This window comes from Sphaerodactylus townsendi, linkage group LG03 (genome assembly GCF_021028975.2).
Source record: "Sphaerodactylus townsendi isolate TG3544 linkage group LG03, MPM_Stown_v2.3, whole genome shotgun sequence".
In the NCBI taxonomy this organism is placed as follows: Eukaryota; Metazoa; Chordata; class Lepidosauria; order Squamata; family Sphaerodactylidae; genus Sphaerodactylus; species Sphaerodactylus townsendi.
In genome coordinates this window covers 107,125,990-107,151,137 of record NC_059427.1, presented here as the reverse complement: position 1 = coordinate 107,151,137, position 25,148 = coordinate 107,125,990, and the positions used below count along the sequence as shown (strand labels likewise).

Below are 25,148 nucleotides of genomic sequence, written 5' to 3'. Positions count from 1 at the left end.
TATACATGATTGTTCTATTTAAAGTACCTTCAACCAGATTTGTACCATAGGGTGTAGCAAATGCTTTGCAAAATAAAATTCATTTTATTGACCTATTACACAAATACTCTGAAGGCCATCTATGCAGCATATAATCTGGACATTTTGTGTCTCCAAACACCACAAATCTTTCGATTTTTAACATACACCAGTGAATCTTATCAATGTTGATAGCAGCATCTGCACAATCAGAATTGATTAATGATTAACTGCTAGATCTCAGGAACTGCCCTGAGTTGCATCAATGCAAACAAGTATAGTAGCAGGGTTTTATTAACCACATTCAAATCTTCATACAAAAAGCCAGAATAAACACTAAAAATCTTGCTATATTGTATTCTAATTTCCAGTTCTTGAAAGTGGAAGATTTTTGAACTAACACATGTGGCTTATTTAAACATTTTTTTACCAGGGACTCAGTAACTACTAGAAAAACTGGGGGAGAGACTGGTTCCTCCAGAGTTCAGCAGCCCTTCCAAGGAGAGGAGGGAAGAGAGGCTGGATGTGGGGCAAGAGAGGGAAGTACACCCAGAGGTGGGATCCAACCAGTTCTCACCACTTCTCTAGAAGTGGTTACTAATTTTTTCTGAGTGCCGAGAAGGGGTTACTAAAGCAACCTCCCTGCCCAATAGGGACAGGAGGTGCATGTGTGTGGTGCCACCACTGTTTGAATCCCACCACCATCGGAGCCTGTTATTAAGATTTTTGGATCCCACCACTGAGTACACCCCAAGATCAGTGGTGGGATTCAAATAATTTAACAACCGGTTCCCGTGGTGGTATTTAAATAATTTAACAACTGTTTGTTTACAAGCGCCATTTTAACAACTGGTTCTGCCGAAGTGGTGCGAACCTGCTGAATCCCACCACTGCCCAAGATGCTGCCATTTCAAACCCTTCTCCCTCAGATATCTCCTTTTGGCACTCCCACCCCCAACATGTTGTGCCTGACCCAGGCCTCTCACCAGAGGCAGCTCAGGTAGTACCTGTAGAGGCTTAGTGTGGGTGCCTTTTATATCCTTGGTGCAGTGGTTAGAATTTAAGGCTAGGCTCTGTGAGACCGAGGCTCAAATCACCGCTGGCTGATCCTGAGCCAGTCACATATTCTCAGACCAACATATCTCACAGGGTGATTATGAGGATTAGATGGAGCGGGAAATTATGCAAGCTGCTTTGGGTCCCCACTGTGGAGAAAGGCAAGGTCATTTTTTTCATTTCAATTGTATTTGTACCCCACCCTATCCCCGAAGGGCTCGGAGTGGCTAACAACACAGTAAACAATACATTCCAATAATATAACAAAATACATAATAACAATAATAAATACATATGAACTAAATAAGCTAATTCCAGATGGCGACTATAATACAGGCTATATAACTTCAAAAACCTAGACAGCAGCATTAACAAAGATACAGCTAAGTCCATACAATACCTAGTATCTTAAAAATAAATCAGTGCATACAGTGGATCAATAATTTAACATCAGAGCAATAATACACAACAACCAATAGAAGTATATTGATACATCTCAACAACGTTATCATCAGTATACAATATAAAACTTTGTAACAATACATATCCTGGCATATAAAGTAAATAAGTAATAAATATGACTGAACATAGGGGGTAGAGAAAGGATTGGTTGGTTGGAGGCAGGGAAGGAGAGAAGGAAGCAGGGAAAGATTGCCTACAGGAAACAGTGTGGAAGGAGGATACCAGGGAAAGGTTTCCTACTGCACAGCTGGACCTGGCAGCTGATATTGCAAAACTGGACCCACACATTTCCCAGGCACAGGCTACTAGGGGTAGGAAAAAGTGAAACCTGAAGATGAAGGCATAGATAAAAGGTAGGTTGGCAGGTGGGTGGTAAGGAGAAGCAGAGGTTTGGGGGGCTTTCAAGGAAGGGAAAGAAGTGGGAGGAAGGGAAACAAGATGTCCCTCTTTACTTGTTGCAGGGTCCTTGCTTGAAATACTTGTGTTTTTCTTCATTTTTCTTATGTCTGACAGTTATAAAGAAAAACACTAGCAAGCTGATTGCTTCATTTGGGTTATATTATGCTCCTGTCTAAGCCATGGCAGAAACAATGGAAACATTCAACAACATTCTGGGAACAATATTAAACATCAGAAAAGTAATTGTTCCCAATTCTATCCATAGGATCATCAGATGCACTCATAGCTGTATCAAGAAAACAGACATCCACAACAGAGAAGAGACTCCGGGTTTAATTAGCAACATCAATAATGAACTTTCAGTATAAATCACGTTCTTTGCCTGATTGTATGCTTTTATTAGAACTCTTATCAGGAGTCTTCTATGCTTGGTGACTAAGCATCAGTGACTGTTATGTCTGAAATAGTTACCAGAGCTGTGCACTTGTAGCTTTGCCCAGTGTTCACTTCTGCTTCTTGGAAGTAGGCCTGTTTTGTGACAGTTGGAAAGGCTGGCAGCAGCCCCAGTTATAAATATATGGAAATCTGAGGACAAAATTGCCTCGTGATTAATTTCTCTCCTGAACAAAGAGCTCAGCTTTGAAGAAAAATAGCCATGGATTTTTTTAGCAGCAGTATTTCCCTCTCTTATTTTAATTTTCTATCTCTTGTAAAATTGAAGATGCTTCTGCTTTCTTATTCCTATAGGGAAAAAGGAGATATCTTAGGGTTTCCTTTCTTACACAGTAAGATTAAAAGAGTTGTTCAAGAGGCCATCAAACACTGTGACATTCCTATAAATACCTAGGGGGCACTTATGAAATCTATCCTATCCAAATTTCATCCTGGATTCTGTTGTCTGGGCTTATGAGGGTAGAATTCATGAATTTGCAATCTGGTATTCTGAATCCACGGCCCATCAAGTTCATTGGATGCCCTCCTGAGATCTAATATTTTGGGGAAGAGAGAAAAAAGTTCTCACAAGCATAGTTTTGTAAAGCTCTATCATGTCCTCCCTTAGAAATATTTTTTCAGTATTGAAAGCTACAGACTCTTCAGCCTTTCCTCTAAAGAAAAGATGCTGCATCCCCCTAATCTTTATTTTTATTTATTTATTTATTAACCTTTAATAGGCATAGACAGATCAGGATCTACACAGACACACTCTGCAGTCTCAAATACAGTTCAATGGCAAGAAAACAGTCCACACAACCCGATAGTTGACTTCGGGGGGTCAGATCACTTCAGATTTTTTTTTTTTAAGAAATAGCCAGAACAAATAAATACCCCTACACGTCAATGTAAAAATACAGTCTAATATAAAATTGCAGTATAAATAGATCTGATTAGCAAGTTAAAAACATAATAATACAGCAACAAGGTATCCCTCACGCTGCCTAAATATTGTGACAGACAGTGTATATCAGTTAAAACAGTTAAAAAAATAATAAAATTAGAATAAGTTAACTTACTTTAAAATGGTTTGTTAGGTATAGAGCTACCATCATCGTGTTGTATGAGCATTGTAGTCTCCAAGAAGAAAAGCGATGATGGCAACAGGTAAAGGTGTTAGAGATTTTCCTACGCCACTCAATAAAGGGTGGATTAATCCCTGAAGGACGCTGCGTCTGCATTTATTTTGGCACTCTAGGAGGACATGGGTAAGAGAGTCAATGGAGCCACAAGCCACAGTGTCTTCTGTTGTTCTTGGAATTTGGTGATACCTTCCATTGGGTAGAGGCTGAAGGAAGAACTATTGAGTCTGGCTAGCATAAATGCCCGATCTGGGCAACCTGTAAGGTGGTAGATGCTAGGTATCATTGGCTATAACTGCATTACTTGGGAAGGATGCCCAGAAATGCCCCAGGAGAACAGACTGGAATTTTTGATGAGTAGAAAGCCTGACGTTCCATGGTCTTTCAGTCTGTCTTTGATTCAGCTGAAAATAAAGTTCTCATTGCTGTTTTTGAAGGGACATTTTAGATCTATTCAAATGCTCCTAATTTTTGTTGGTAATTGCTTGCTTGGACCAGTTGGAGACGTAATTATCTTTGAGTAGGTGTACAGTAAAAATGTCGTCATCCAACTTGGATCCTAAAGTGGATCTTAAGCCAGAATTTTATTGTGAAGATCCAAGGCTAAAGGTTTCGACTGTGGATGAGTCCACATTCAAGGCACAGAGTAATGAAGGTGATACTATTGGGGACTCCCATTACTCTTCTAAAATGAGGAACTTTGGATTTGAGTCGACTTCAGAGTTGAGAAGCATTGATCCATATGGGGATCCCATAAAGAGTTCTTTGGAATCACGCTTTCGCTTGGAAGATCTTCAGGGCATGCAATGATGGATTGAAAACCCTTCCCCGTAATAGAATTGGGCGATACCTGATAGCAGCCTTTTCCCCGAAGTTATGGGAAGCAAGATCTTTGGTAATGACCACTGGAAATTATGTTGGAAATTTGGAGGCCTCCAAATATTTAAAAGATTTGACCTGGTTACAAGATGGATGTTATTAATTTTCCATGACTTATCTGTTTCCAGCGAAGTTGAGAAGACTACTAATATTTTGGATTTTTGCGTAATTGACCTTTAATTCATTTTTTGTCACAGTGGAGTTAGAAGAATGCTTTTTAAAATATCTCTCATAAGGCCAACTCTGGTTTCTTGATAGAATATAGCAGTATCGTCCGCATACAGTTAGCAATGGAATAGGATGGCCTCTCCCTGCTTTTCGGTGGATGTCCTTCTACCGTGTTGAGATGGTCTTGCAGGTCATTTATATATAAGTTGAATAGGTGCGGGGCCAGCACGCACCCCTGTTTGACTCCTCTCGAGGTAGATATTTTGTTGGAAAGTGAGCCTGAATGGTTCAATTTTACCTGGCAGGAGGTTGCACTGTACAAGTTCCAGAATTAGCATGAATAGGCGAGGAATCCATGCCCATTTGGTCTAGTTTGGACCAGAGAAGGGTCCTAGAGACACTATCAAAGGCATTACTCAGATCCAAAATGCTCACGTATAGTTTCTTTTGTCCTTGGTTGGTGTATTTAGTCCGCAATGAAAAGATAGAGTATAGACAGTGAAGTGAATTGTAGATTTCCTGGCTCTGAATCCACCCTGTTCTGGACCTATATAATCCCTGTTTTTGTTTTGCCATTGTCATTAATTTTGCTCTCAAGATGTTTTGCATAGAGTTTCCCTTAAAATTGATAATATTAGGCTAATAGGTCTGAAGTTCTCCTTCATGGTCTATCCGTTGGTCCTTTCTTTGTGGATTGGCACAATAATTGATGAGAGCCAAGTTTCGGGAATTATTCCATACTGGTCAATGAAAGAGAACAGCTTGAGCTAAAATAGGGGCCCACCAGTCAGTATGTTCCAAGAATCACCTGCATAGCCAGGAATCCCGGTCCGGACCTAGGGGCCTTATTTTTCTTTTTAGATGCTGAATTAAAATGATGTATGTCCCTTCTAGTGTAGGAGATGGCCATGTGGAATGTTGTCCCGATCCAGTTTCTCCCCATGTATCTTGATATGCTAGCAGGATCTCGAAGGAGAACTGAGAAATAGTTGGTCCATTGGGGTTCGGTTACATTTGCAGCAAGTACTGATTTGGGAGGTCCATTCACTATTGCCCAGAATTGTTTGATGGTTATTAGATTTTTAGGGCATCTAGATATATTGTCCATTGAGTGTTCCAGCAAACTGGATACTTCTTTTTCCTTTGCTTAGTAATGTTTGGGTGTTCCTTTTTCCGTTGTAGATAGGTTACTAGGGATGACAGAAGTCGTTGGTATTGTATATGGTCTTAAATATATACGCTCTCAGCAGTCTTTGACTGAACACAGTCAGAGATCAAACCAGCTTATTTTAGAGGCCATATTGGAATTGAGTCGGGCGCTTACTGAGTGAGATGTAGTCTGGTAAGTATCTCAGAGAAGCATTCCATAGTAAATGGACTTGGATCAGAGTTAATAATCAGATCTTTCAAGTTCATGAAGTGATCATTGACCAAGGTGGATGATAAAGGAATTATTTGCCATCCCTGGCTTAATTCAGTGGATTTTTCTATGTAACTCTTTTTTGGTTAAAGAGTTATCTGTAGTTGTAAGTTTATTGCAGAAGCACAAGTTCTTCAGGGATAACAAAAGGGGTAAGTGGTCACTTTCTGTACGTTTTTCAATCTTAAAGGAGTGGATGAGTTCTATGAAGTTTGGTGTGCAAATTCCATAGTCTATTATGCTACATCCTCTGGTGGAAAAGAAGGTAAATTGGCCAGAATCAGGAAAGTAGGTGGAGCCATTAAGTATTGATTTGTTTTGACACTGACAAAAATCGATTAGGTAATGACCACTAATCTTTTTGATTGACATCTTCTGTAGTTTTTCCAGCTCCACACTTTTCAAGATAAAGCAACTAGAACTTTACACAGTGTTCCAAATGAGGTCACACCATAGATCTATCCAAGGGCACTGCAATATTACAGGTGCAACATCTTTCCTAATAATCACCATTGTAGAGTTTTCCTTTTTCACTGCTGCATATACTGAATCACCATTTTTCATTGAGCTATTCACTATGACATCATGATGTAATTTCCTCTCTATCTCCACCAGTTCAGACCACATTAGCATATATTTAATGTCAAGATCCCTGCCCACAATACACACTGTCCCTCTTTGTCTCATCACAACTATTCATATATTTGAACAGTTAACATAATAATAAAAATGACTGATGGAAAAAATTACTACAGACTAGTAAACTATGGAAATGATCTCTATAGCCACACTCATATTAGGATCATAAAATTTAGCCAAAAATGAAACTGTATATGTTCGTTAAGTTTACAAATGACTACATCTGTGTGCTTATTTAGACTACTAATTCATTTCCACATACTGTCCTTTCGTCAAGTGCTCTGTGCCAAGCTGACTATACAGCATTGCCTTTCTGAACATGGGATTACCTGGTTACCTACAGAAGAAACTTGGTGGGTCCCAGATTATTTGGGTACAATTTTAGAAGCAACCTTAAGGGGAAAAAATCAATGTCAAAATCAACATATCTTCCTCCGAGAGGTACAGGTTAGCATACATGGGTTCCCAGTTTAACACCTATGAGACAGCATGGATTCAGTTCAGTGGTCTCATGGTCAAACTGAAACCATTAGTGCCCTGGGCTTTCTTCTGGAAACATCAACAAAATTTTTTGCTTGAACTTTTATAGATATATACCACATTCCAATTTTAAAAGTAATAATGAAATCAAAGAAAGTAAATCAGTAATGTATAGTCAGTGGGCCCAAAGATCCATCAAAGTGTCTCTAAGAAATTCCAACTCCACAAAAAAAAATGTACAAAACGTATTTTAAATAATATGTCTGAGTTGAGTTTGGAATGTGGCAGCCCATTTTCCTCATTACTTTCCTCATACTTCTAATAGTTTAAATATCAACGCCATACTTTTATGGAGACAAAACAGTGGTACTCAAGAATCATTTCAAATCTTATTTTGTAAAATGCCTCTGGCAGGTTTCTGGAAAGGTGACCTAAGAATGTTCTAAACAACTAGTTAAGTGAATTTATATTATCTACTGATGGTTATATAAATAATATAATAAATATAAAAATAATATAAAATAATGTCAAATTCTACTGGAGAAATCTTAAAATTTGTTGCTTTAAATGCTAAACAATACCTTTGAATAAAATGGAAGCATTTTTGACAACAGAAGTTATTTCAGCAAACAGAACCCCCAAATTAGGAAAAGATTAACCAGTATGCTTGTAACAAAGTTGATTAAGAAAGCAATCTAATTGACACCACTGCTGTCCAACCACTGTAAAATATGTTGACTATGAAAACTGTGTTATAGCTACTTTTCATGGCATAGATACAGGTGTCCGTTAGCAGGGTTTTTTGTGTAAATGGTTCTCTGTTCTGGAAACTTTGAATACTACTGAGATTAATTCATTGTCCTCCAATATTACAACGTAAAAATAAGACAAGATCAGTAACAGCTACTACTGATCAATGGAAATTTCCTATAGCATCACCTGTATGTATCCTGACTTTCTCAGTTTTCCTTGTGCATAGGATTTTCACTCACTAGATCGAAAGCAGCCTCTCTCTCTCTGTATATATATATATATATATAAACACCATGTATATAAACACCATATTGCTTAGTGTCCACTTTTACTGCAATAGCACATTATCAAAAAAGTCACATGAATGTCTTCTGAGCTCGTCTTTCAAGATCAAACAGAATGCCCCCAAAGCTCTCTGCAATTCTCCTTCTGTGATGATGATCCTTGTTCTTTATAAACCCTTCTGTGCCTAAAATATTCTGCTTTCGCTTCTACTATGTATTCCTGCTATGTATTCCATACCTAATCATTGCCATTTCCAGCTAATTTCATACTAAGAAAGATATTGCTAGTTAAATGAGATCCCTCATAAAGTCATCACATCAGCCGACTGAGTTCTATGCTACCAAGTACAATGAACACAGTATTCATTCAATGAATTTAGATACTGTGTTATGCACTAAATAAGCATAAGCATTTTTTTAATTGTCATTGTGCACGCACAACGAAATTTACAGCAGCATTCCTCGATGCACACAATTTCAGACTCATACATCATACTCATACAATTTCATACAATACATCATACTCATACAATTTCAGACTCATACCCCATCCTCACTTTCCCCTTCCTCCACCCATCCCTACACAGCCCCAAACACATCAACACGAAGCCGCGGAGTTTAGTATAGCCACAGCTCTAGAGTAGAAGCTGTCTCTAAGCCTCTTTGTCCTAGATTTGATAGTCCTGTATCGCCTACCAGATGGTAGCAGTTCAAAAAGAAAGTGTGCTGGATGAGACGGGTCCCTCAGAATATTTTGGGCATTTTTTAGGCTTCGGGAATTATAGAGTTCTTCCAAGGAGGAGAGAGGGCAGCCGATAATCCTTTGTGCAGTAGTGATCACCCTTTGGAGCGCCTTCCTATCTGCAACTGTGCAACTGGAGAACCATACACAGATGCAGTAGGTTAAGACACTCTCTATAGCACAGCGGTAAAAGGACACCAGGAGTTTTCCATCCAGTTGTTGCTTCCTTAAAAGTCTCAGATAGTACAGTCTTTGCTGGGCCTTCTTAACCACCGCGGCAGTCTGTATGCCCCAGGTTAAGTCCTCTTTAATCATAACGCCCAGAAATTTAAAACTAGCCACCCGCTCTACTTGATCTCCATTTATAGTCAAGGGCTGAATTTCTGAACTATTCCTTCTATAGTCCACTATAAGCTCCTTTGTCTTGTTAGTATTAAGAACCAGGTTATTTTCCCTGTACCATGAGAGCAGTCGATCCACCTCACTCCGATAAACAGACTCATCCCCTCCAGAGATGAGCCCCACCACCGTTGTGTCATCGGCAAATTTGATAATGGTGTTACTATGATAGACAGGAGTACAATCATATGTATAAAGGTAGAACAATAAAGGACTCAACACACAGCCCTGTGGTGTTCCCATATTTAGAGTAAGAACTGAGGAAACCCGATTTCCCAGTCTAACCCTCTGGGAACGTCCAGACAAGAAGTCCCTAATCCACAAACAGATCGAATGTGAGAGTCCAAGATCCACAAGTTTTGTCACCAGTCTTTGTGGCAAGATTGTATTAAATGCGGAACTAAAGTCTGCAAAGAGCATTCGCACATAATTCCCCTGTTTTCCGAAATGCGTCAAAGCAGTGTGGAGACTAATGGCAATGGCGTCCTCCGTAGATCTGTTTGTCCGATATGCGAACTGATGTTTATCAAATGTATCTGGAAGGCAAGAACTAATATGCCTATGGACCAGTTTTTCAAAACACTTCATGATGATGGGGTGAGTGCCACTGGTCTATAATCCTGAAGATTGTCAGGAGGAAATCTCTTTGGTAGTGGAACAATGGTGGAAGCCTTCAAACAAGATGGAATGGTGGACTGGGATAAAGATCGATTAAAGATCCCAGTAAAAACACCAGCCAGTTGGTTAGCGCATTAGCTACTTCAATTTTTAGAAGTTCCAGGGGTGGTGTAGTGTAGTGGTTAACTGTGGTGGACTCTGATCTTGTGTACTGGAGTTGTTTCTTTGCTCTTTCACATGAAGCCTGCTTGGTGACTTTGGGCTAGTCATAGTTCTTTGGAACACTCTCAGCTTGACTTACCTCAAAGGGGAGAGGAAGGGAAAGGAGTTTGTAAGCTGCCTTGAGTCTCCTTACAGGAGAGAAAAGCAGGATATGATGAAACCTTTAATGGCATATATATAAATTATACAATGAAAATTAAAATTGGCTGGTAAAAAAGTTTTAAAAAAACAAGCATCATGAGAGCTGGAATATTAAGCCACTGAATTGGGATTGAGTCTACTAAGCATTTGGGAACGTTCAGTGATGACAACACACAAGAATCTAGCAGTTGAGTTGCTGTCTAACAAGAGTAGCAGTTGAGTTGCTGTCTAACAAGAACAAAGTTTTGACAGCATCTGTAGTGTTGCCTAGATCAGTTATGAGAGGATTAAGTTGTCTTTCCCGCTCTACAGCATATAAAGGGCAAAGTAGTAGAACATAATGGACGGTTTCCTCAAGACCAGGATTGCAGGTGCAAGATCTATCAGAGGATGGAAGATGGTGCTCTCTGTTGTATCGTCTGGTAGAACGAAAAACATTGCATCTGGCTAAGGTGACAGCGCGTCTCAGAGTGGGCTCATGTAGAAGATGTAGATAGTTAGCAGGAGTGGGAAAACAAGGCAAAATATGCAGATGGATTGGAGAGCAGGTTTTATTTGCTTGTGCCATCAGTTTCTGGAAGTCCTTCTCAAAGAGTCTTTGCTTTATGAGACGGTATATCTCACTAGCAGTCATAAGAAGATCATCAAGGGACACAGCTAGGTCTTGCAACTTATTGGTTATATGAATCCACCATTCCGTCAAGACCAAATATGAGAGCGCGTTTGAGGTAAAGTTAAGCTGGCCGTCATGAAAACAGATGCGTAGCCAGAACCTAAAAGTGCGGCACCAGGCTATGGTTTCCAACAGATGTTGGCCAGCTCCAAACACAAGGCTGCATAGGGTACGGAGAGAAGGGTTCCAAAGATCTTATACAGGAACCTAGATTGAATTAGCTCGGCTTCAGTGTTCCATACATGAATCCACAACGGGCAGCCATAGAGGAGTTGTTGGCACACTTTAGAGTTGAAGATCTTTTAGGCGGCAGGGATGCATCTATGTCCCTTATTATGGCGTTGCACGAGCGAAAAGCAGGATATAATTTCAAACTCTTCTTCTTAAAGTTACTGTTTACCACTTTTAAGAATAAATACAGCACTGTTTTTGATTTAAAACTTGCCGTCATTAAGGTGGCTCTAGCATGGGAGGCAATGCATATTTCAAAACGACAATGTAGTGAGAATAGAAGACAATCCATATGTGTAAAGAAACAGCAAAAGAAGAGTGAGTCACATTTCTTTTTGTATATTCAAAGACATGTGCAAGAGGAACTCATCAACAGGATGACGCCATCCTGCACCAGAGATCTACACTATTTATTTAATTTTCTCTGTATTCAGGAATTAAGCTTGCTTGCTCCTCTCTGCTAAGTTCCTGCTGTCAAGCACTGCTGTTCTCTGTTCCAAAACCTTGTTGACAAATTAGGGTTTAAAAGAGTGACAGAGAATGGTTGAAAGAGATACAGATATCATGCTGTTTTCAGAAGTCTCAAAAGGCTCTTGGATGTAGGCAGGATATAATCTGGAAAGGTCACCCCTTTTGTGACACCATTATGTTTACTCACAACACATGCACATTCAATGTAACACAAACCACCAGAAGCAAATATAATGGAAGCTTGTTCTTTTAGGAACCTACCATATATTCTGATGCTGAAAAATGATTTTGACTTTTTGTGATCTTAAGATTATTGTCCTGAACCTTTATTATTGTGACCTTAAGAATTATTGTCCTTAACCATTAAGAATGCTATTCCTTAAAACCATCTGAGATGATCTCAGAGTTATCTAATTTCCAAACTCAGACTCTACTGAAATATCCAAGTCTTGCTGTTCTGGAAGACATCAGCAGACATGCAATAGCACATTATCTGCACTGTTAGGGCTGCCATGTTAGCGCTGGATCAAGATATTTTGGCCACCATTGCTGTCATGGGTTTGTGGATCAGGGTTTGTGGATCAGGATATTTTGACTGACATGGCCACCATGAATTTGTCCCAGGTTATTTTGGGCTTACACACTTAAGATAATGTTCTGCAGTGAACAGTTTTTGGTGGTCTCCTTGAGGCTGTGGAATTCCAGACCCTGCCATGGTAAAACCATTATCTGTTGAAGGCTCAGAAGAAACTGGTGTCCTTCCTCAAGGGTGGAGGATTGATTAAATCAGTCTCTCTTCAGAGGCTGGATCTCATGAGATCTGGGGGATGTTGAGAGTATCCACAGAGTCAGTTCCATGGGAGCTTGCAATTAGCAGCAGGGAGAATCCCGAGGACATCTTGGAAAGAAAGATGTGTGGAATGCCTTCCCAGGACACCTTTTTAGTGTCCCCAGGACATTAAATACTATGACGGGAGTGGGAAATCCCCACCCTTAGCAGGAACCTGAAAATTCTACTTGGGCATGCTACTGAAGTTAACTTGGAAACTTCACCTAATACAAAACGGGGGCAGCCCATTAGTTATTACACACAGGCCTTTTCCAAATGGGGTGCACCGGCATAGTCCATGCCAATGCACCCCCTGGGGGTGTTTGCATGAACTGCCCTGCTGATTGCACCACTCCCAGTGCTCTTTCACCTCCTACCAGCTCCCGTTGCCCTGTGGAGGCCAGGGGCCAGGAGGCATGTTCCCTGGCCTCCACAGAGTGATGGTAGCTGGCAGGAGGTAAAAGGGCAACGGCAGTGGCGTGGGAAAATGCGGGGTTCCACACAATGCTGTTTTGCTTAGCACTAGATGGAAGTCGGCGTTTTCAAAAAGACTCGCTTATTGAGAAAACACTGTTATGGGAGGGAGGGGGAAAATGCCGCCGCTGCTGCGCTGCAGCATCGGCATCTGTGCAATATTTTCTCCCACAACAGTGTTTTTACTGGCCCTATGCTGGTCTAAATGGCCCATGCAAAATGGGCCACAGAGAAACAAATGTCATGTCACAGCTGACTTATGGCGACCCTGTAGGGTTTTTAAGGCAAGAGAGGTTCAGAAGTGGTTTGCCAATATCTTCTTCTGAGTAGCAACCCTGATATTCCTTGAAGTCTCCCATCCAAAAACTAACCAGGGCTAGCCCTCCTTAACTTCTGAGATCAGGTTATTCGGGTTGCTTATATATTTTATTGAAATCCTTCAGATCTTTTAATGGTCACTCCTTTATGAATTTCTTCAATTCTAAATAATTCCAAAGTCATTTACAGCTTGTTTCTGCAGAATTTGGTTTTAAAAATAAAAACCATTTAGTGAACAGGGAAAAAGGAGGGGGAATTCAACACGAGAGGAAAGTAGCAGGTCTCCCACCTGTACAGTGGTAGGAAGATAAAGAAGTAGGTTTGTACAAACATGCATGACTATGTAATCATCATCCAATATCCTAATCACTAACAGACAAATGTTTTAAAACCCACCACTGAGTGAAAATGCAGCTGGGGTTCATACATCTTGCTAAATTCAACCCACCTAACCCGTAGGTGGATGAAAAACAAGGCATCTGGGATTAGACTACACTACAAAAAAGCAGAGTACATGACACCCATGCTGAGAAAAATAAACAGTTATAATTATCCTTATTTCAATGGTCCATGATCAGCCATCCATTAAATCAAGTACTGTACCTATTTGGCATAGAGAACTCCAAATGGGCATTTTCAGCAATTCAAAGATTCGATAAAAAGCTCCCAAGACATCACCTTTTTAACATTCCTTCAATCAACTTCAAAAACAATGAATTTATTTTCTCCACGGCCCTGTTTACATCAGCAATGCCATGTGAGACTGGAGTATATATCTGATGGAAGTAAATATAAATGCCTAATTATTTTGAGGGAGTGACTGACTGTTCATCGAATGATTTTTCCATTTCTCTTTTTGCCAGAATGCTGCATATTGTCCCAGCAAATCCTGCAGAACACAGATTTAGATGGCATTAAAATAAAAAGAACAGATGAAGCTTAGAGGAAATTAAATGAAGTGAAAAAGGCAAAATGAGTACAGATGCAGTCCTTCTCTCCCACCTCCCTCTTTCTCACAAACAAATGGACAAGAACTGAAAGCAGATATTTAATATATTTTTTCAAAAATATTTCATTTATTTTAAAAAACAAAAGATGGAAATAGAAAAAGTGTCAGGCTCACCAGAGGGGGAAAATACTACTAATTCCAGTTTTCTGCATATTTTGTGATTGTACTATTAATATTTTCTTCATTTGGAGGGAGGGGATAGGAAATTTTGGAGAAAAATGAAATTTATGCAATACTTACTGTCATCAATCCTAAATTTGATGCTTTAACAACATAAGATATATCATTTATAATTTGCTTATCATATTAAACTGCAATATTTGACAAATTTGTGGAATTTAACAGTTATAAATACCTTAGTTTACCTACAAACAAAACTGCAAATATGCTCAATACTTAAGAGAAAACTGGGAGCTGAGGCACTCGATGCTGTCTTAGCACATATATCTTAGGCCATTTCCGCATGGGCAAAAAAAGCTGGTAAAATGACAGTACAAATAGCATTATGGGCGGAGAGTTTGCATGGCTGTCGCGATGTGGCAACAATCCAGCAGGGCCACAATGGTGTGTTCGAAAATCACTCAGCAAGCGAGTCTTTTCAACAACGGCACTCCGCAGCTGGCATGTTGCAAAGTCAGGAATTGGTGCCACAGAGCCCGCCTCCCACACTGACGGCCACACTGGCCAATCCTGGTGCCAAACGCCTGTGACGTCTACCCTGGGGAAAAAAGAATGTCGTTTGCAAAGCGCAGCCTGCGAGGCGCGGCATTTCAGCCAATGCTCTACCTGTCCACCCAAGCGAACGCTCTATTGCTGCAGCATTGCCAATAACACAGATGGCACAACACAGCATTGCCAATAACACAACATGGCACAACACAACACTGGCTGTGCAGAAACGGCCTTAGTTGTAACTAGATGCTCTTTTCTTCCTTCTGTGGCTACTGGTTAGAGTACACTTCTTAATGAACCTTTCAGAGTTGACTTCTGAGGCTTTGGTGCAATTTCTGCACCACCTCCTTCTGATTTTTTTTCTTCCATCGAGCTAGGGAAATAAGCTGCTGGTTACCCAGTCTATGGGTATATGTGTCACAGTGGTTTGAAGGAGAGGTGAAAAGATCAACCTCCAGAGAGCAGTCAGGTCACAAGGACAACCGAAGGCATTCAGCAGTTGAGAAGCAATGAATGTCCACTTCATAAAGATTAGTTATACTTCCAGGTGCAGACATGCAGCTTGGGTTTAAGAATGGTATATGCCTACAGCTTGACAACCTTGTGTTTAAAAGTGTTTTGCCCATTCCAAAAAAAGAAAATATTTCATACAAGCTTTTTTCAGCATTTTCATTTTGTCCACTGGAATAATGGAAAAAAGAATGCCTCAGGGAAAACAAACAAGAATATTGTCGAAGGCTTTCACGTCTGGATTCAACTGGTTGTGGTGAGTTTTCCGGGCTGTGTGGCCGTGGTCTGGTGGACCTTGTTCCTAACGTTTCACCTGCATCTGTGGCTGGCATCTTCAGAGGTGTATCACAGAGGAAAGTCTTGTTACAGACTTCCCTGCGACTTGAGCTCACCATCGAATCTCAACCATAGAGATCTGGCTTAACGTCACAGTCAGACTCCGAAAAAACCTGACACCACAACCAAACAAGAATATATCCATTCCCATTTCTGTTTTTCTTCCCAGAGTCATCCCTTTGGGGACAGTTCTCAATATAGAATGTTGTTGTTTTGGCCCTACTAAGATAGAAATCTAGGAATACACAGCTTAAAATAAATTCAAAGTATGAAAAGGAATATATATTTAGACAGAACTGAACATACTGTGGAAACAGATAATGTCTATAACTGAACTGTAACTAAAGTGATTGGAAACTGAAAAGCTACAAAATCTACTTCAATGGCTACAAGGTAGAATTCACCTCTGACCTTTAGAGTCTGCAATAGGAGTGAATTTATGGCTACCCAAATGTTGCTCCTAGAATTGCTGATACTTTACACTCCGATTCTTTTTTTTTAAGTTAAGTAATAGACCGAATGGTCTTGGCAACTGTGGATTGGGAAACAAATCGAATTTTTTTGGGGAAGGGGCAGTGTAGGTGGGGAAAGATGGGGTTTGGGGAGGGGAGGAACCTCAACAGGATATAACGCCATAAAGTCTAGCCATTTTCTCTAAACCAACTGATCTTAATCACCTGGAGATCAATTGTGATAATGGAAAATCTCCAGGTGCTACCTGGAGGTTGGCAATCCTATGTAGGGCACATCAACAGAAATAAGCTGGAGGCAGTGACTTCTAGTTTCATATCACTGGTTTTTCTGCTTATAAACTGATTCACACGTAGATATGGATGGAATAGTATATTTCAGACATAAGGAAGACAAAGTACAGATATATCACTGAAATTAGCAACAAATACAGTTTTGTCTCTCACTGAAAAGGGATCATATATCCCAAAAGATCTCGGCCAGTTCATGCAGTGCTCAGTTTCAACAAGTCCTTGCCATCCTCTTCTCTGCCAACTGAACTCTAATATCTGCTTAACCACTTCCTCCAAAAGACCGACTACAAGTACAAAATTTGTTTCCTTGATCCAGCCTTATCAGTCAACTCAATGGGTGGGAAGAGGCACAACAAAATAAACAACCAAACCCTCACAGCCTCAATGACCAAAGCACCAGTCTCTTGCAAACAAACAAAAATCTGGTGTTTCTGTAGAGCTGTAGCCTGCACATTCCCAAGGGTGGAGTCTCCAGAAAGAACTCTGTTCATCCAAGATGTATAGTTTCTCCATGCACTTCGGAACTGCCTACTATCACACACCTAAATTCAGACTATCATGCATCACAATATAAATTGACATGGCGACTGCTGCACAACCAGAAGGCAGATAACTCAAGAAAATGAATGAAGTCACAAACTGCAAGTCGAGCTATACGTTTGGATAGAACTGCAGCCCTGAGAAAATACGCACACCATTCTTTCACTATTCTCCCATACAGCTGTAATTCACACACTTCCTGTACGTCCTTTCAGCATTTTGCAAGAAACCTTTGCACAGCTTGCCAGCATCTAACCAACCAGGAACAGCAATGTCAGCTTCAGGACACCTGTTTTTATAATCCCTGCTCCAAGTGTTCATCCAACAAGTATGATAAAATATTGAGTCACATTAGTTTGATGATCATTTAAAAATAAATTCACTTCAGTAATAATGAAAAAAAATGTTTTTGAACAATTTCTACCTGGGAAAATGTTGTGTCTTGGCCAGAGACACTGGGAGCAACCCAGTAGTGCTGCCAGTCTCATAGATTGAGAGTTGGCCCTGTGTGACAAGTCAAATGGAGTGGCATGTTGCTATCCAGCTAGGGTTGCCAACTTTCAGCTGGGTCCTGGAGATTGCCCTGAATTTCAACTGATGTCCAGATCTGAGAGATCAGTTCCCCTGGAGAAAATGGTTGTTGATGCCGGAGGAGTGGAGAGGCAGCCACTGGTCTGCCAATAAACACGCTAAGCACCTTTTGGTGCTCCATGTCCTTGCTGGCGCCAGCGGGAGACACCAGTTTAATAAAACTGGCCGCAGCTTGTTTTATTGATTGCTGCATGAGAGACAGATCTGATCTCGGACAATATGCTTGCTTAATCCAAAGAACAGTGTCCTCCAGCCCATGTTCTTGGCGAACCAGGAGCAGCTGATTGGGTTGCCTATATTTTCCCCCATTGTTTAATTGATACTACTCAAGACTGTCTAATGAAATACAGATGAGGTGCATGAGAAATCTACATTAAAGTATCATCCATGACAGGGGCCTAAATTAGGTACAATAAATTCAAAAGCTGAACATTTCTCTTTATAACACTGCATTTTGGTTTTTCATTTCTTATTAACTAGATGTATCAGATGGCAGAACTTCTGTTTAATTAAGATTTTTACTGTATAATTTGTATTTATTACAACACAATATAGCAGCCACTATATTTATTCACCAGATGTATAATTTTGCTTTCTCAAAACCTATTATGCCAATAATTTAAATGAACTCTGATACAGAGTGCGAACGGCAGCGGCTGGAAGGCGCCATCCCCGCCTTTCCCAATCGATGTACCTTCCCTGCGACCTTCCGGTGCATTGCCCAGGCCTGGGGACATTCCCCCTTTGCCCTGCGACTCCATAGCTGTCGTATAGGGCAGGGGGGCATGTCCCCTGCCCTGCGCGATGCGCTGGAAGGTCGCAGGGAAGGCATGTCGATCGGGCGATGGCGCAGCGCTGCGCCGTCTTCCCTGCCTTTACCAGGACCATTCATGCGAAAGGTCCTGGCGGGGTGTGGTGGCGTTGTATACGCCGACGTACCCCCCAGCGTGGCTGTGCAGAAACAGCCCTGGAGATCTCCCAGAGCTACAGTTGATCTTCAGATGACAGATACCTGTTCTCTCACAAAAAATGACTGCCACAGCAGGTGGAATTTAAGGCATTTTACCTTGCTGAGGTCCCTCCCCTCCCTAAACCCCATTCTCCCCAGGTTACACCTCAAAAATATTCTAGAATTTCACACCCCAGTATTGGCAACCTTAGACAACTGCTAAGGCCCTAAATATCTAGGCCATCAGCACATCCAGGTTTTTGCTGATACATAAGGAAATTACAATCCATTAATTATCTTTCAGGAAATACTAATTTTGTCACTATGGATGCTGAATCCATACATATCAACATCCCCTATAAACACATCCATGATTTTACTGCAGGCCTTGAGGATCTCTGGACACATGGGAAAGAAGCTTGCAAGAGATTCAACCAGGACTTCAACAATTTCAGCTTTCATTTCACCATCAACCCGAGCATGGACTCATCCATACAGCAGGTACATTTTCTGGATAACACTGTGATGAAGAAATAACCACCAGCTTATACCAGGCACTCGCTTATTGATCTGAATGCTTCTAGTTTATATCAAAACAACACCAAACCAAAAAGTCTACTATATGCAGTCAAGTCCTGTATTACCACTGCATTTGCTACAAATATTCCAGACTGAGCCTTACATTTGAACAATTTACAAATTTTCTTTGGATTACAACACTTTAATGAGGTAAAGAAAAACACTGACAAAGCCAGAACATGATCCAAAAATAACATGCTACAATGCAATCGCAAACAACAGAAACAACATTAGAACCCCACTCATTGCCACCTATACGTTGCTGCTGAAACCTGTCCAACACATCATCAGTGACTTTCAGGTCACCCTGGATAATGACATAGTGTTGCCAACGTCCATGTGGGGCCTGGAGTTCTCCCAGAATTACAGAGATCAGTTCCCCTTCAGAAAGAAGATTGTTGGTAAAACAAACATTTTCAGGGAAATCCCTCTCCAAATTCTCCCTCCATCGGCTTTAAATCTCCAGAAATTTCCCAGGCAGCAGTTGACAATACTATACACAGAGACTTTGGATGACAAACTTTTCCTTATTATTGACTGCTCCATAACCTAAAACAGCTTCTCATCCACAACAACATACCACCTAATAAAGACACAAATTTGGAAACCAAACCCTGGAATATATGATATAATGGTTAGAGCACCAGATGATCTGGGAGATCTAGGTTCAAATTTCCACTCTTAAACAAAACAGGAGGGAACAAATGTAACCCTACAAAACTAGAATTAATTACCTAAAAGGTCAAGAAATGGATAAAGGGCCACTAAATGTAAAACTGCCAAGTATCAAAAACACATATGTATTTATTAAGAATTAAAATCATCTACCTTTATTTAAAAAAACAAGAGTAGGAGGCAAACCCACAGGAGGAAAAGCAGGATAAAAATGTACTGAATAAATAAAATTAGATGCCAACTTTGTCCTCGTATACACACAAGAAACACAATTTCAAGACCTTATAACATCAGCTATGCTACAACTCATTTTCTTGCTCCTCCCTCCAATGTAATATATGGAATGATGTTTCAACAGTGCCCCTCTACACTGGATAAATATGTCAATGTCAGTGTAAGAGGATAAACAAACACAAATCTGACATTAAAACTCATAACATTTAGGAACCAATGGGAGAACATTTTAGTCTTCCAGAGCATTCCATTGTTGATCTACAGAAATTATGATTAACCTATAAAGAAACTTAAAAGAGAGAATTTAGTCTGAACTTGCTGAATTAGAATTCATCAAGAAGCTTAAAACTATCTATTCAGTATCTATCAGTTTGTATCTTATAGATGTTAATTACTTCAACTATCCTCTGATAACTTCATAACTGGATTGCATTCTCACGCTTCATCCTGTACTTTCCTAGATCAGATTTTGTGTTAATCCTACTTTGCCTAACAGTGAACAGGTGGGAGGAGTCCTTCTCACTCATTTTGAGAGGACTGGTTACTCTTTTGATTAGGTCCTGTTTAAATGGTGAGATTACCTTAGAGAACAACAAGATTTTTTAGGTGTAAGTTTTTGAGATCTGACTCCTGAAAGCTTATACTCCAAAGTTTTTGAGATCTGACTTCCGAAAGCTTATACTCCAAAAATCTTGTTGGTCTCTTAAGGTGCTACTGGACTCAAATGTAACTGTTCTGTTGCAGAACAACACAGTTATCCTGTGAACCTGTTTTAAACTGGTCTCCTTTTTAACATTTTCCCTCCATTCCACCTTTCTGTTGTTTGGTCTTTATAAATTCTTTGGCCTTGTGGATATACACTTCATGCTGATGGAATGAACCCTGACAAACAAAAAATTATGCAGGAATTCATTTTTGGATTCTTGTTTTATTTTTCTGCTATAAACTAACAAGGCTTCCCATCTAAAATTCTAATTAAATAATTTCCGTAGCTAATGCAGAAAAATAAAGGAGGTATTCAAGCATTTATTCTACCAAGCCAGGGAAATGATTCTGTGTTTATTATAAGCTCCCAAACCATCATGTTTTTTTTTAAAAAGAAGTTTTTTAGTGGCCAGCGCCAGAGTGAAAAGGTGCGTGTGTGTGTGGGGAGGGGGGGGGGGTGACTGAGAGAAAGACTGCATGTCGTTTCTCTCTTCTGGTTTGATTTCTAACATCTCCCTCTGGCCCCTTAACATATTTCCCATCTGTTCATACAGATGGCACATTCCACCAAAGTCAAAAGAGCTGGTGTCCCAACATTCCAATATATAACAGTACCCTTATAGAAACATGCTGCAGAATACAGGGGAAAGGACATATCTCAGAGTTTTCAATGGAGATTAAATAAGAACGATGGATGCAGAAAGTTAATTGCATAGTACTACAAAAATGTCTGCAAAAATGCACAGTTCTATGCATAGCAACTCCAACTGAAGCCTGTGAAAGTCAATGAGCTTAGACTGGAGAACTGTACACAGGACTGCACAGTAAACTGTATAGGAGGCAACACTGACTAATCTCATTGTCGAAAAGTTCCATTCCTGTAGGGAGTCTTTGCTGTGAAGCCTTTACTGGACTAACTGCCAAGGGCTTCTCTGGAGTTTGCATTTTAATGCAAAAAATCTGGTGCAGCCAGCTGATTATGAACACCAGCTGAATTCTCCTGCATATCCCAACACAATCCTATTAATTAACTGAGCACTTTTTGGCCTTTTAGGGGGAAAGCATATAAATACAAAAAGCAGAGATTCTAAGCTTCTGTTCCTTAATTATCAGCCACTCTGTATTCAATGGTACTCTCCAGTAAGTTTAACCTAAATAATATCATATCATATATTCCACACAGACACCCCACCCCCCGCATACACTACAAATATATATTTTAATTCTCAACTCAGCCAAGTCTAAGGTTACCTAAATCTGGAGATTGGAACAGACAATGAACAAGAGTGTTCGCTCAGCGTGTTGGGGGTAAAAAAAGGGGGGGGGCATTAAAAACCCAAAATGATAAATGTATCTAAGAAACAGATGTACTCAATGGCCATTACTAGGTAGCCACAACAACATTGTCAGCCTTGGATTCTGTCAGTAAAAGGCAGAGAAAAGGCTAGGCTCCCTCCAGGGTTCTTTTGGACTTTGAGAAAGGATTCATTCAGGCCAGCAATCCAGGCCAGCAATCACTGGGCAGTTTGCTGTCACATGATTTGCATGACAACCCAAAACTGGCTGCTTTCTAATGTTCAACAGCAGCAGTCAGTGTGAGAGTAGGCGGAGTTTCAGACAAGGGCCTCTCTAGGTGACCTTGGGCCAGTTACACAGTTACTCAGCCTAACTAAACCTGTCAAAGAGGAGTGGGATGAAGGCTCCCCCGCCCCGCCACCTGAGCCAGATCAGCCCTGTGACACAAGGGCTGAATCTGGCTTGCACAAGATTGAGGGGGCATCCTTCAGCCTATCTGAAAAGGGGTGCGAGAAGTGGATCCTGGCCTGATGGAGTCCCACATGAAGTGAGGCAGGTGCAGCACCCAGCTTTGCCAAGCCCCACACGGGGTGAGACAGCCAAAACCTGTGAACGACATGGCATATGGGGGCATCCAGGCTGGCCAAGCACCACAAAGAAAAGGCAGACAGTGGTGCTTAGCAGAATCATACTTGAGCCGAGACAGACAACAAAGCTGAGCTGGCCTGCCCAAGGATGAGGAGCCACTAAATTCTTCCCTTGCTTTTCTCTAACTCCCCCCACCCCACCCCACCCCACTCCACGTGTCTATTTGTTACCAGATATATGAGCTCAGGAAAAATGTTTGTTCACAGGGGGAACAGAAGCAGGTGGGAGAATGGTTAAGCATAACCATGCCTGCCACTCCTCCTCAGCAAATGTTCCCTTTTCTCTCATTGCTTGGCAGCACGGAAGCTGCTTTCCTTTCTACCTTTCACTTTTTACCTTTATTAGCGTCTACTACTACTGATCAAAATCTAATTTCTACAAACATTTTGGTTTGGTGTTGAGAGATGCTACTAGGCAAACTCACTTGCTGTGTAACAAGGACAAACAGTTAAAATGCAGAAAGATGGTATCACATGTTAGTAAACAGGCCTTGAAGTGAGTTGGTTAAATGTATATGATAGCAGAGGAAAACAAATATTTCAGATACAGTTGTAGTACTGTTAAACAGTCAAGATAAGGCACTACATTTCTTTGAAGGTTAGAGACAAATATTTCAGATATCCATGTAATCATGCATGTTGTAAGATTGTCTCATAAATAAGACCAATTTTTTCTCTTGAACTAGTTTAGTCAGTGATCAAAGAATCCAACTTTAACACAAAATAATACATCAACAGTAAATGTTTCAAAGTTCAGTGTTTCTTTACCAATATTACATATATAAGCACATCTTGAAATAAATCTAACTGAATTCAGTGATACTTTTCTTTTGTTGCTGTCAAGTTACAGATAACTTATGGTAACCTGATAGTATTCTTAAGGCATGAGACATTCAGAAGTGGTTTCCCATTGCCTGCCTCTGCACAGTGACTCTTGGTGGTTTCCCATCCCATCCCATTTCCTTGGTGGTTTCCCATCCAAACACTGACCAGGACCAACCCTGCATAGCTTCTGATATCAGGCAGGCCTTGGTAATCCAGGTCAGGGCATTGTGATACTTACTCCTAAATAAACATGTACAGGGTTGAGCTGCACAGCTACAAGTTCTGTTTTGCATGTAAATCTTTTAAAATCTAGTCTGACGTCCAGTTTTGTGAGAACCTTGCCAATATCTTGCCTTTTTCCATATCTAAAACAAAGCTGTTAACATCTGATACAGTCTTCTCATTCTAGATTAATGCACAGTTTTGCACAAGACTAACTGTAACAGACTACATGGAAGATGGTTTCCCTAATGTATCAAGTCTCAAGAAAGCAAGTTTCCTTCATAGGGCAGCTTTCTAAGGTTGCTGCTCCTTTTTGAATAAAGCACAGCAATTTTGGATATAATTAAGAGACAAAAATCCAAAATTATTTCAAAGCAAGAACATTTGAAGCTTTTTTTTATTTATTAAAATATTGTCTTACATTCCAACCCCTAAGTTTATAAGTATACCCGGAACACAATTATTCATGGCTAATAAGACACAGAAATCTGGAAAGAAAATGTATATTGAAAGTTGAAAGTTTGCCGTTTAAAATGCTTGATGCTGACCTGAGACCATAGAGAACTGTCCCATCTGGATGTAAACGAATCATCCTGTTCTTCACAGTGACACCATGTACAAATGACTTCTTATCATTCAGGAAGTAGGTATCAGGAACCCAAAGCTGATCTGCTACTCTATTGTCCAGGGTAAGGTTTAAAGGTATTACATTATACGAAAGCCTCTTATCCCTCCATGCTTGCTGAAAGTACATTGTCAAGGTATAGTCCTGAAATCATAGAAGAGACAGGAAAAAATAGGTTTAAATTGGTGTTAACATTACTTGTATTACTTGAGATAAACACATTAAGTTCTTCCCTAAGTATCCATATACAGTTCAAATAAGCAGGAAAACAGGGTTTTACTTACCTGTAACTGTTGCTCATTGAGGTGTTCTGTGTAGACACACATGCAGGACTGCGCTTGTGCAGGCCTGCCTTCAGAAGATCTTTTCCCCTAGCAGTAGAGAAAAGCACCCTTTCCATTCAGAGCGTGACATGACAGCTCCTTCCTGCTCAAACCGTCACAAGTTCAGGAGGGCGCGCCCCCTCCTCCCTCAGTTCCTAATTGCTGCCGTCAGCTCAAAAATAAGTAATAACATGGGGTATAAACAACCCAACAAGCAAAGAGGCGTATGTCTGCACAGAAGACCTCAATGGACAACAGTTACAGGTAAGTGAAACCCTGTTTTCATCTTCAGTCTACAGTGCAGCCCCACATGTGCAGTGCAGCCCCAGTGCAGCCCCACAGTGTAGCCCCTAGCTAGCTCACTGAAAAAGGAGGTGGGGTGATCCTCTATTGGAA

General features: G+C 40.5%; 1 protein-coding gene across 5 annotated transcripts in view; it reads right to left on the bottom strand.

Moving 5' to 3' along the window:
• The window catches only part of GABRB2 (gamma-aminobutyric acid type A receptor subunit beta2), a 181,805-nt gene that overhangs the window by 97,499 nt on the left and 59,158 nt on the right, over positions 1-25,148 (bottom strand). For all 5 annotated transcript variants that reach the window (XM_048491881.1, XM_048491884.1, XM_048491885.1 and 2 more), the window contains one exon: positions 24,353-24,573. In XM_048491881.1, coding sequence (XP_048347838.1) covers positions 24,353-24,573 — 221 coding nt within the window. The remainder of the gene's footprint in view (positions 1-24,352; positions 24,574-25,148) is intronic.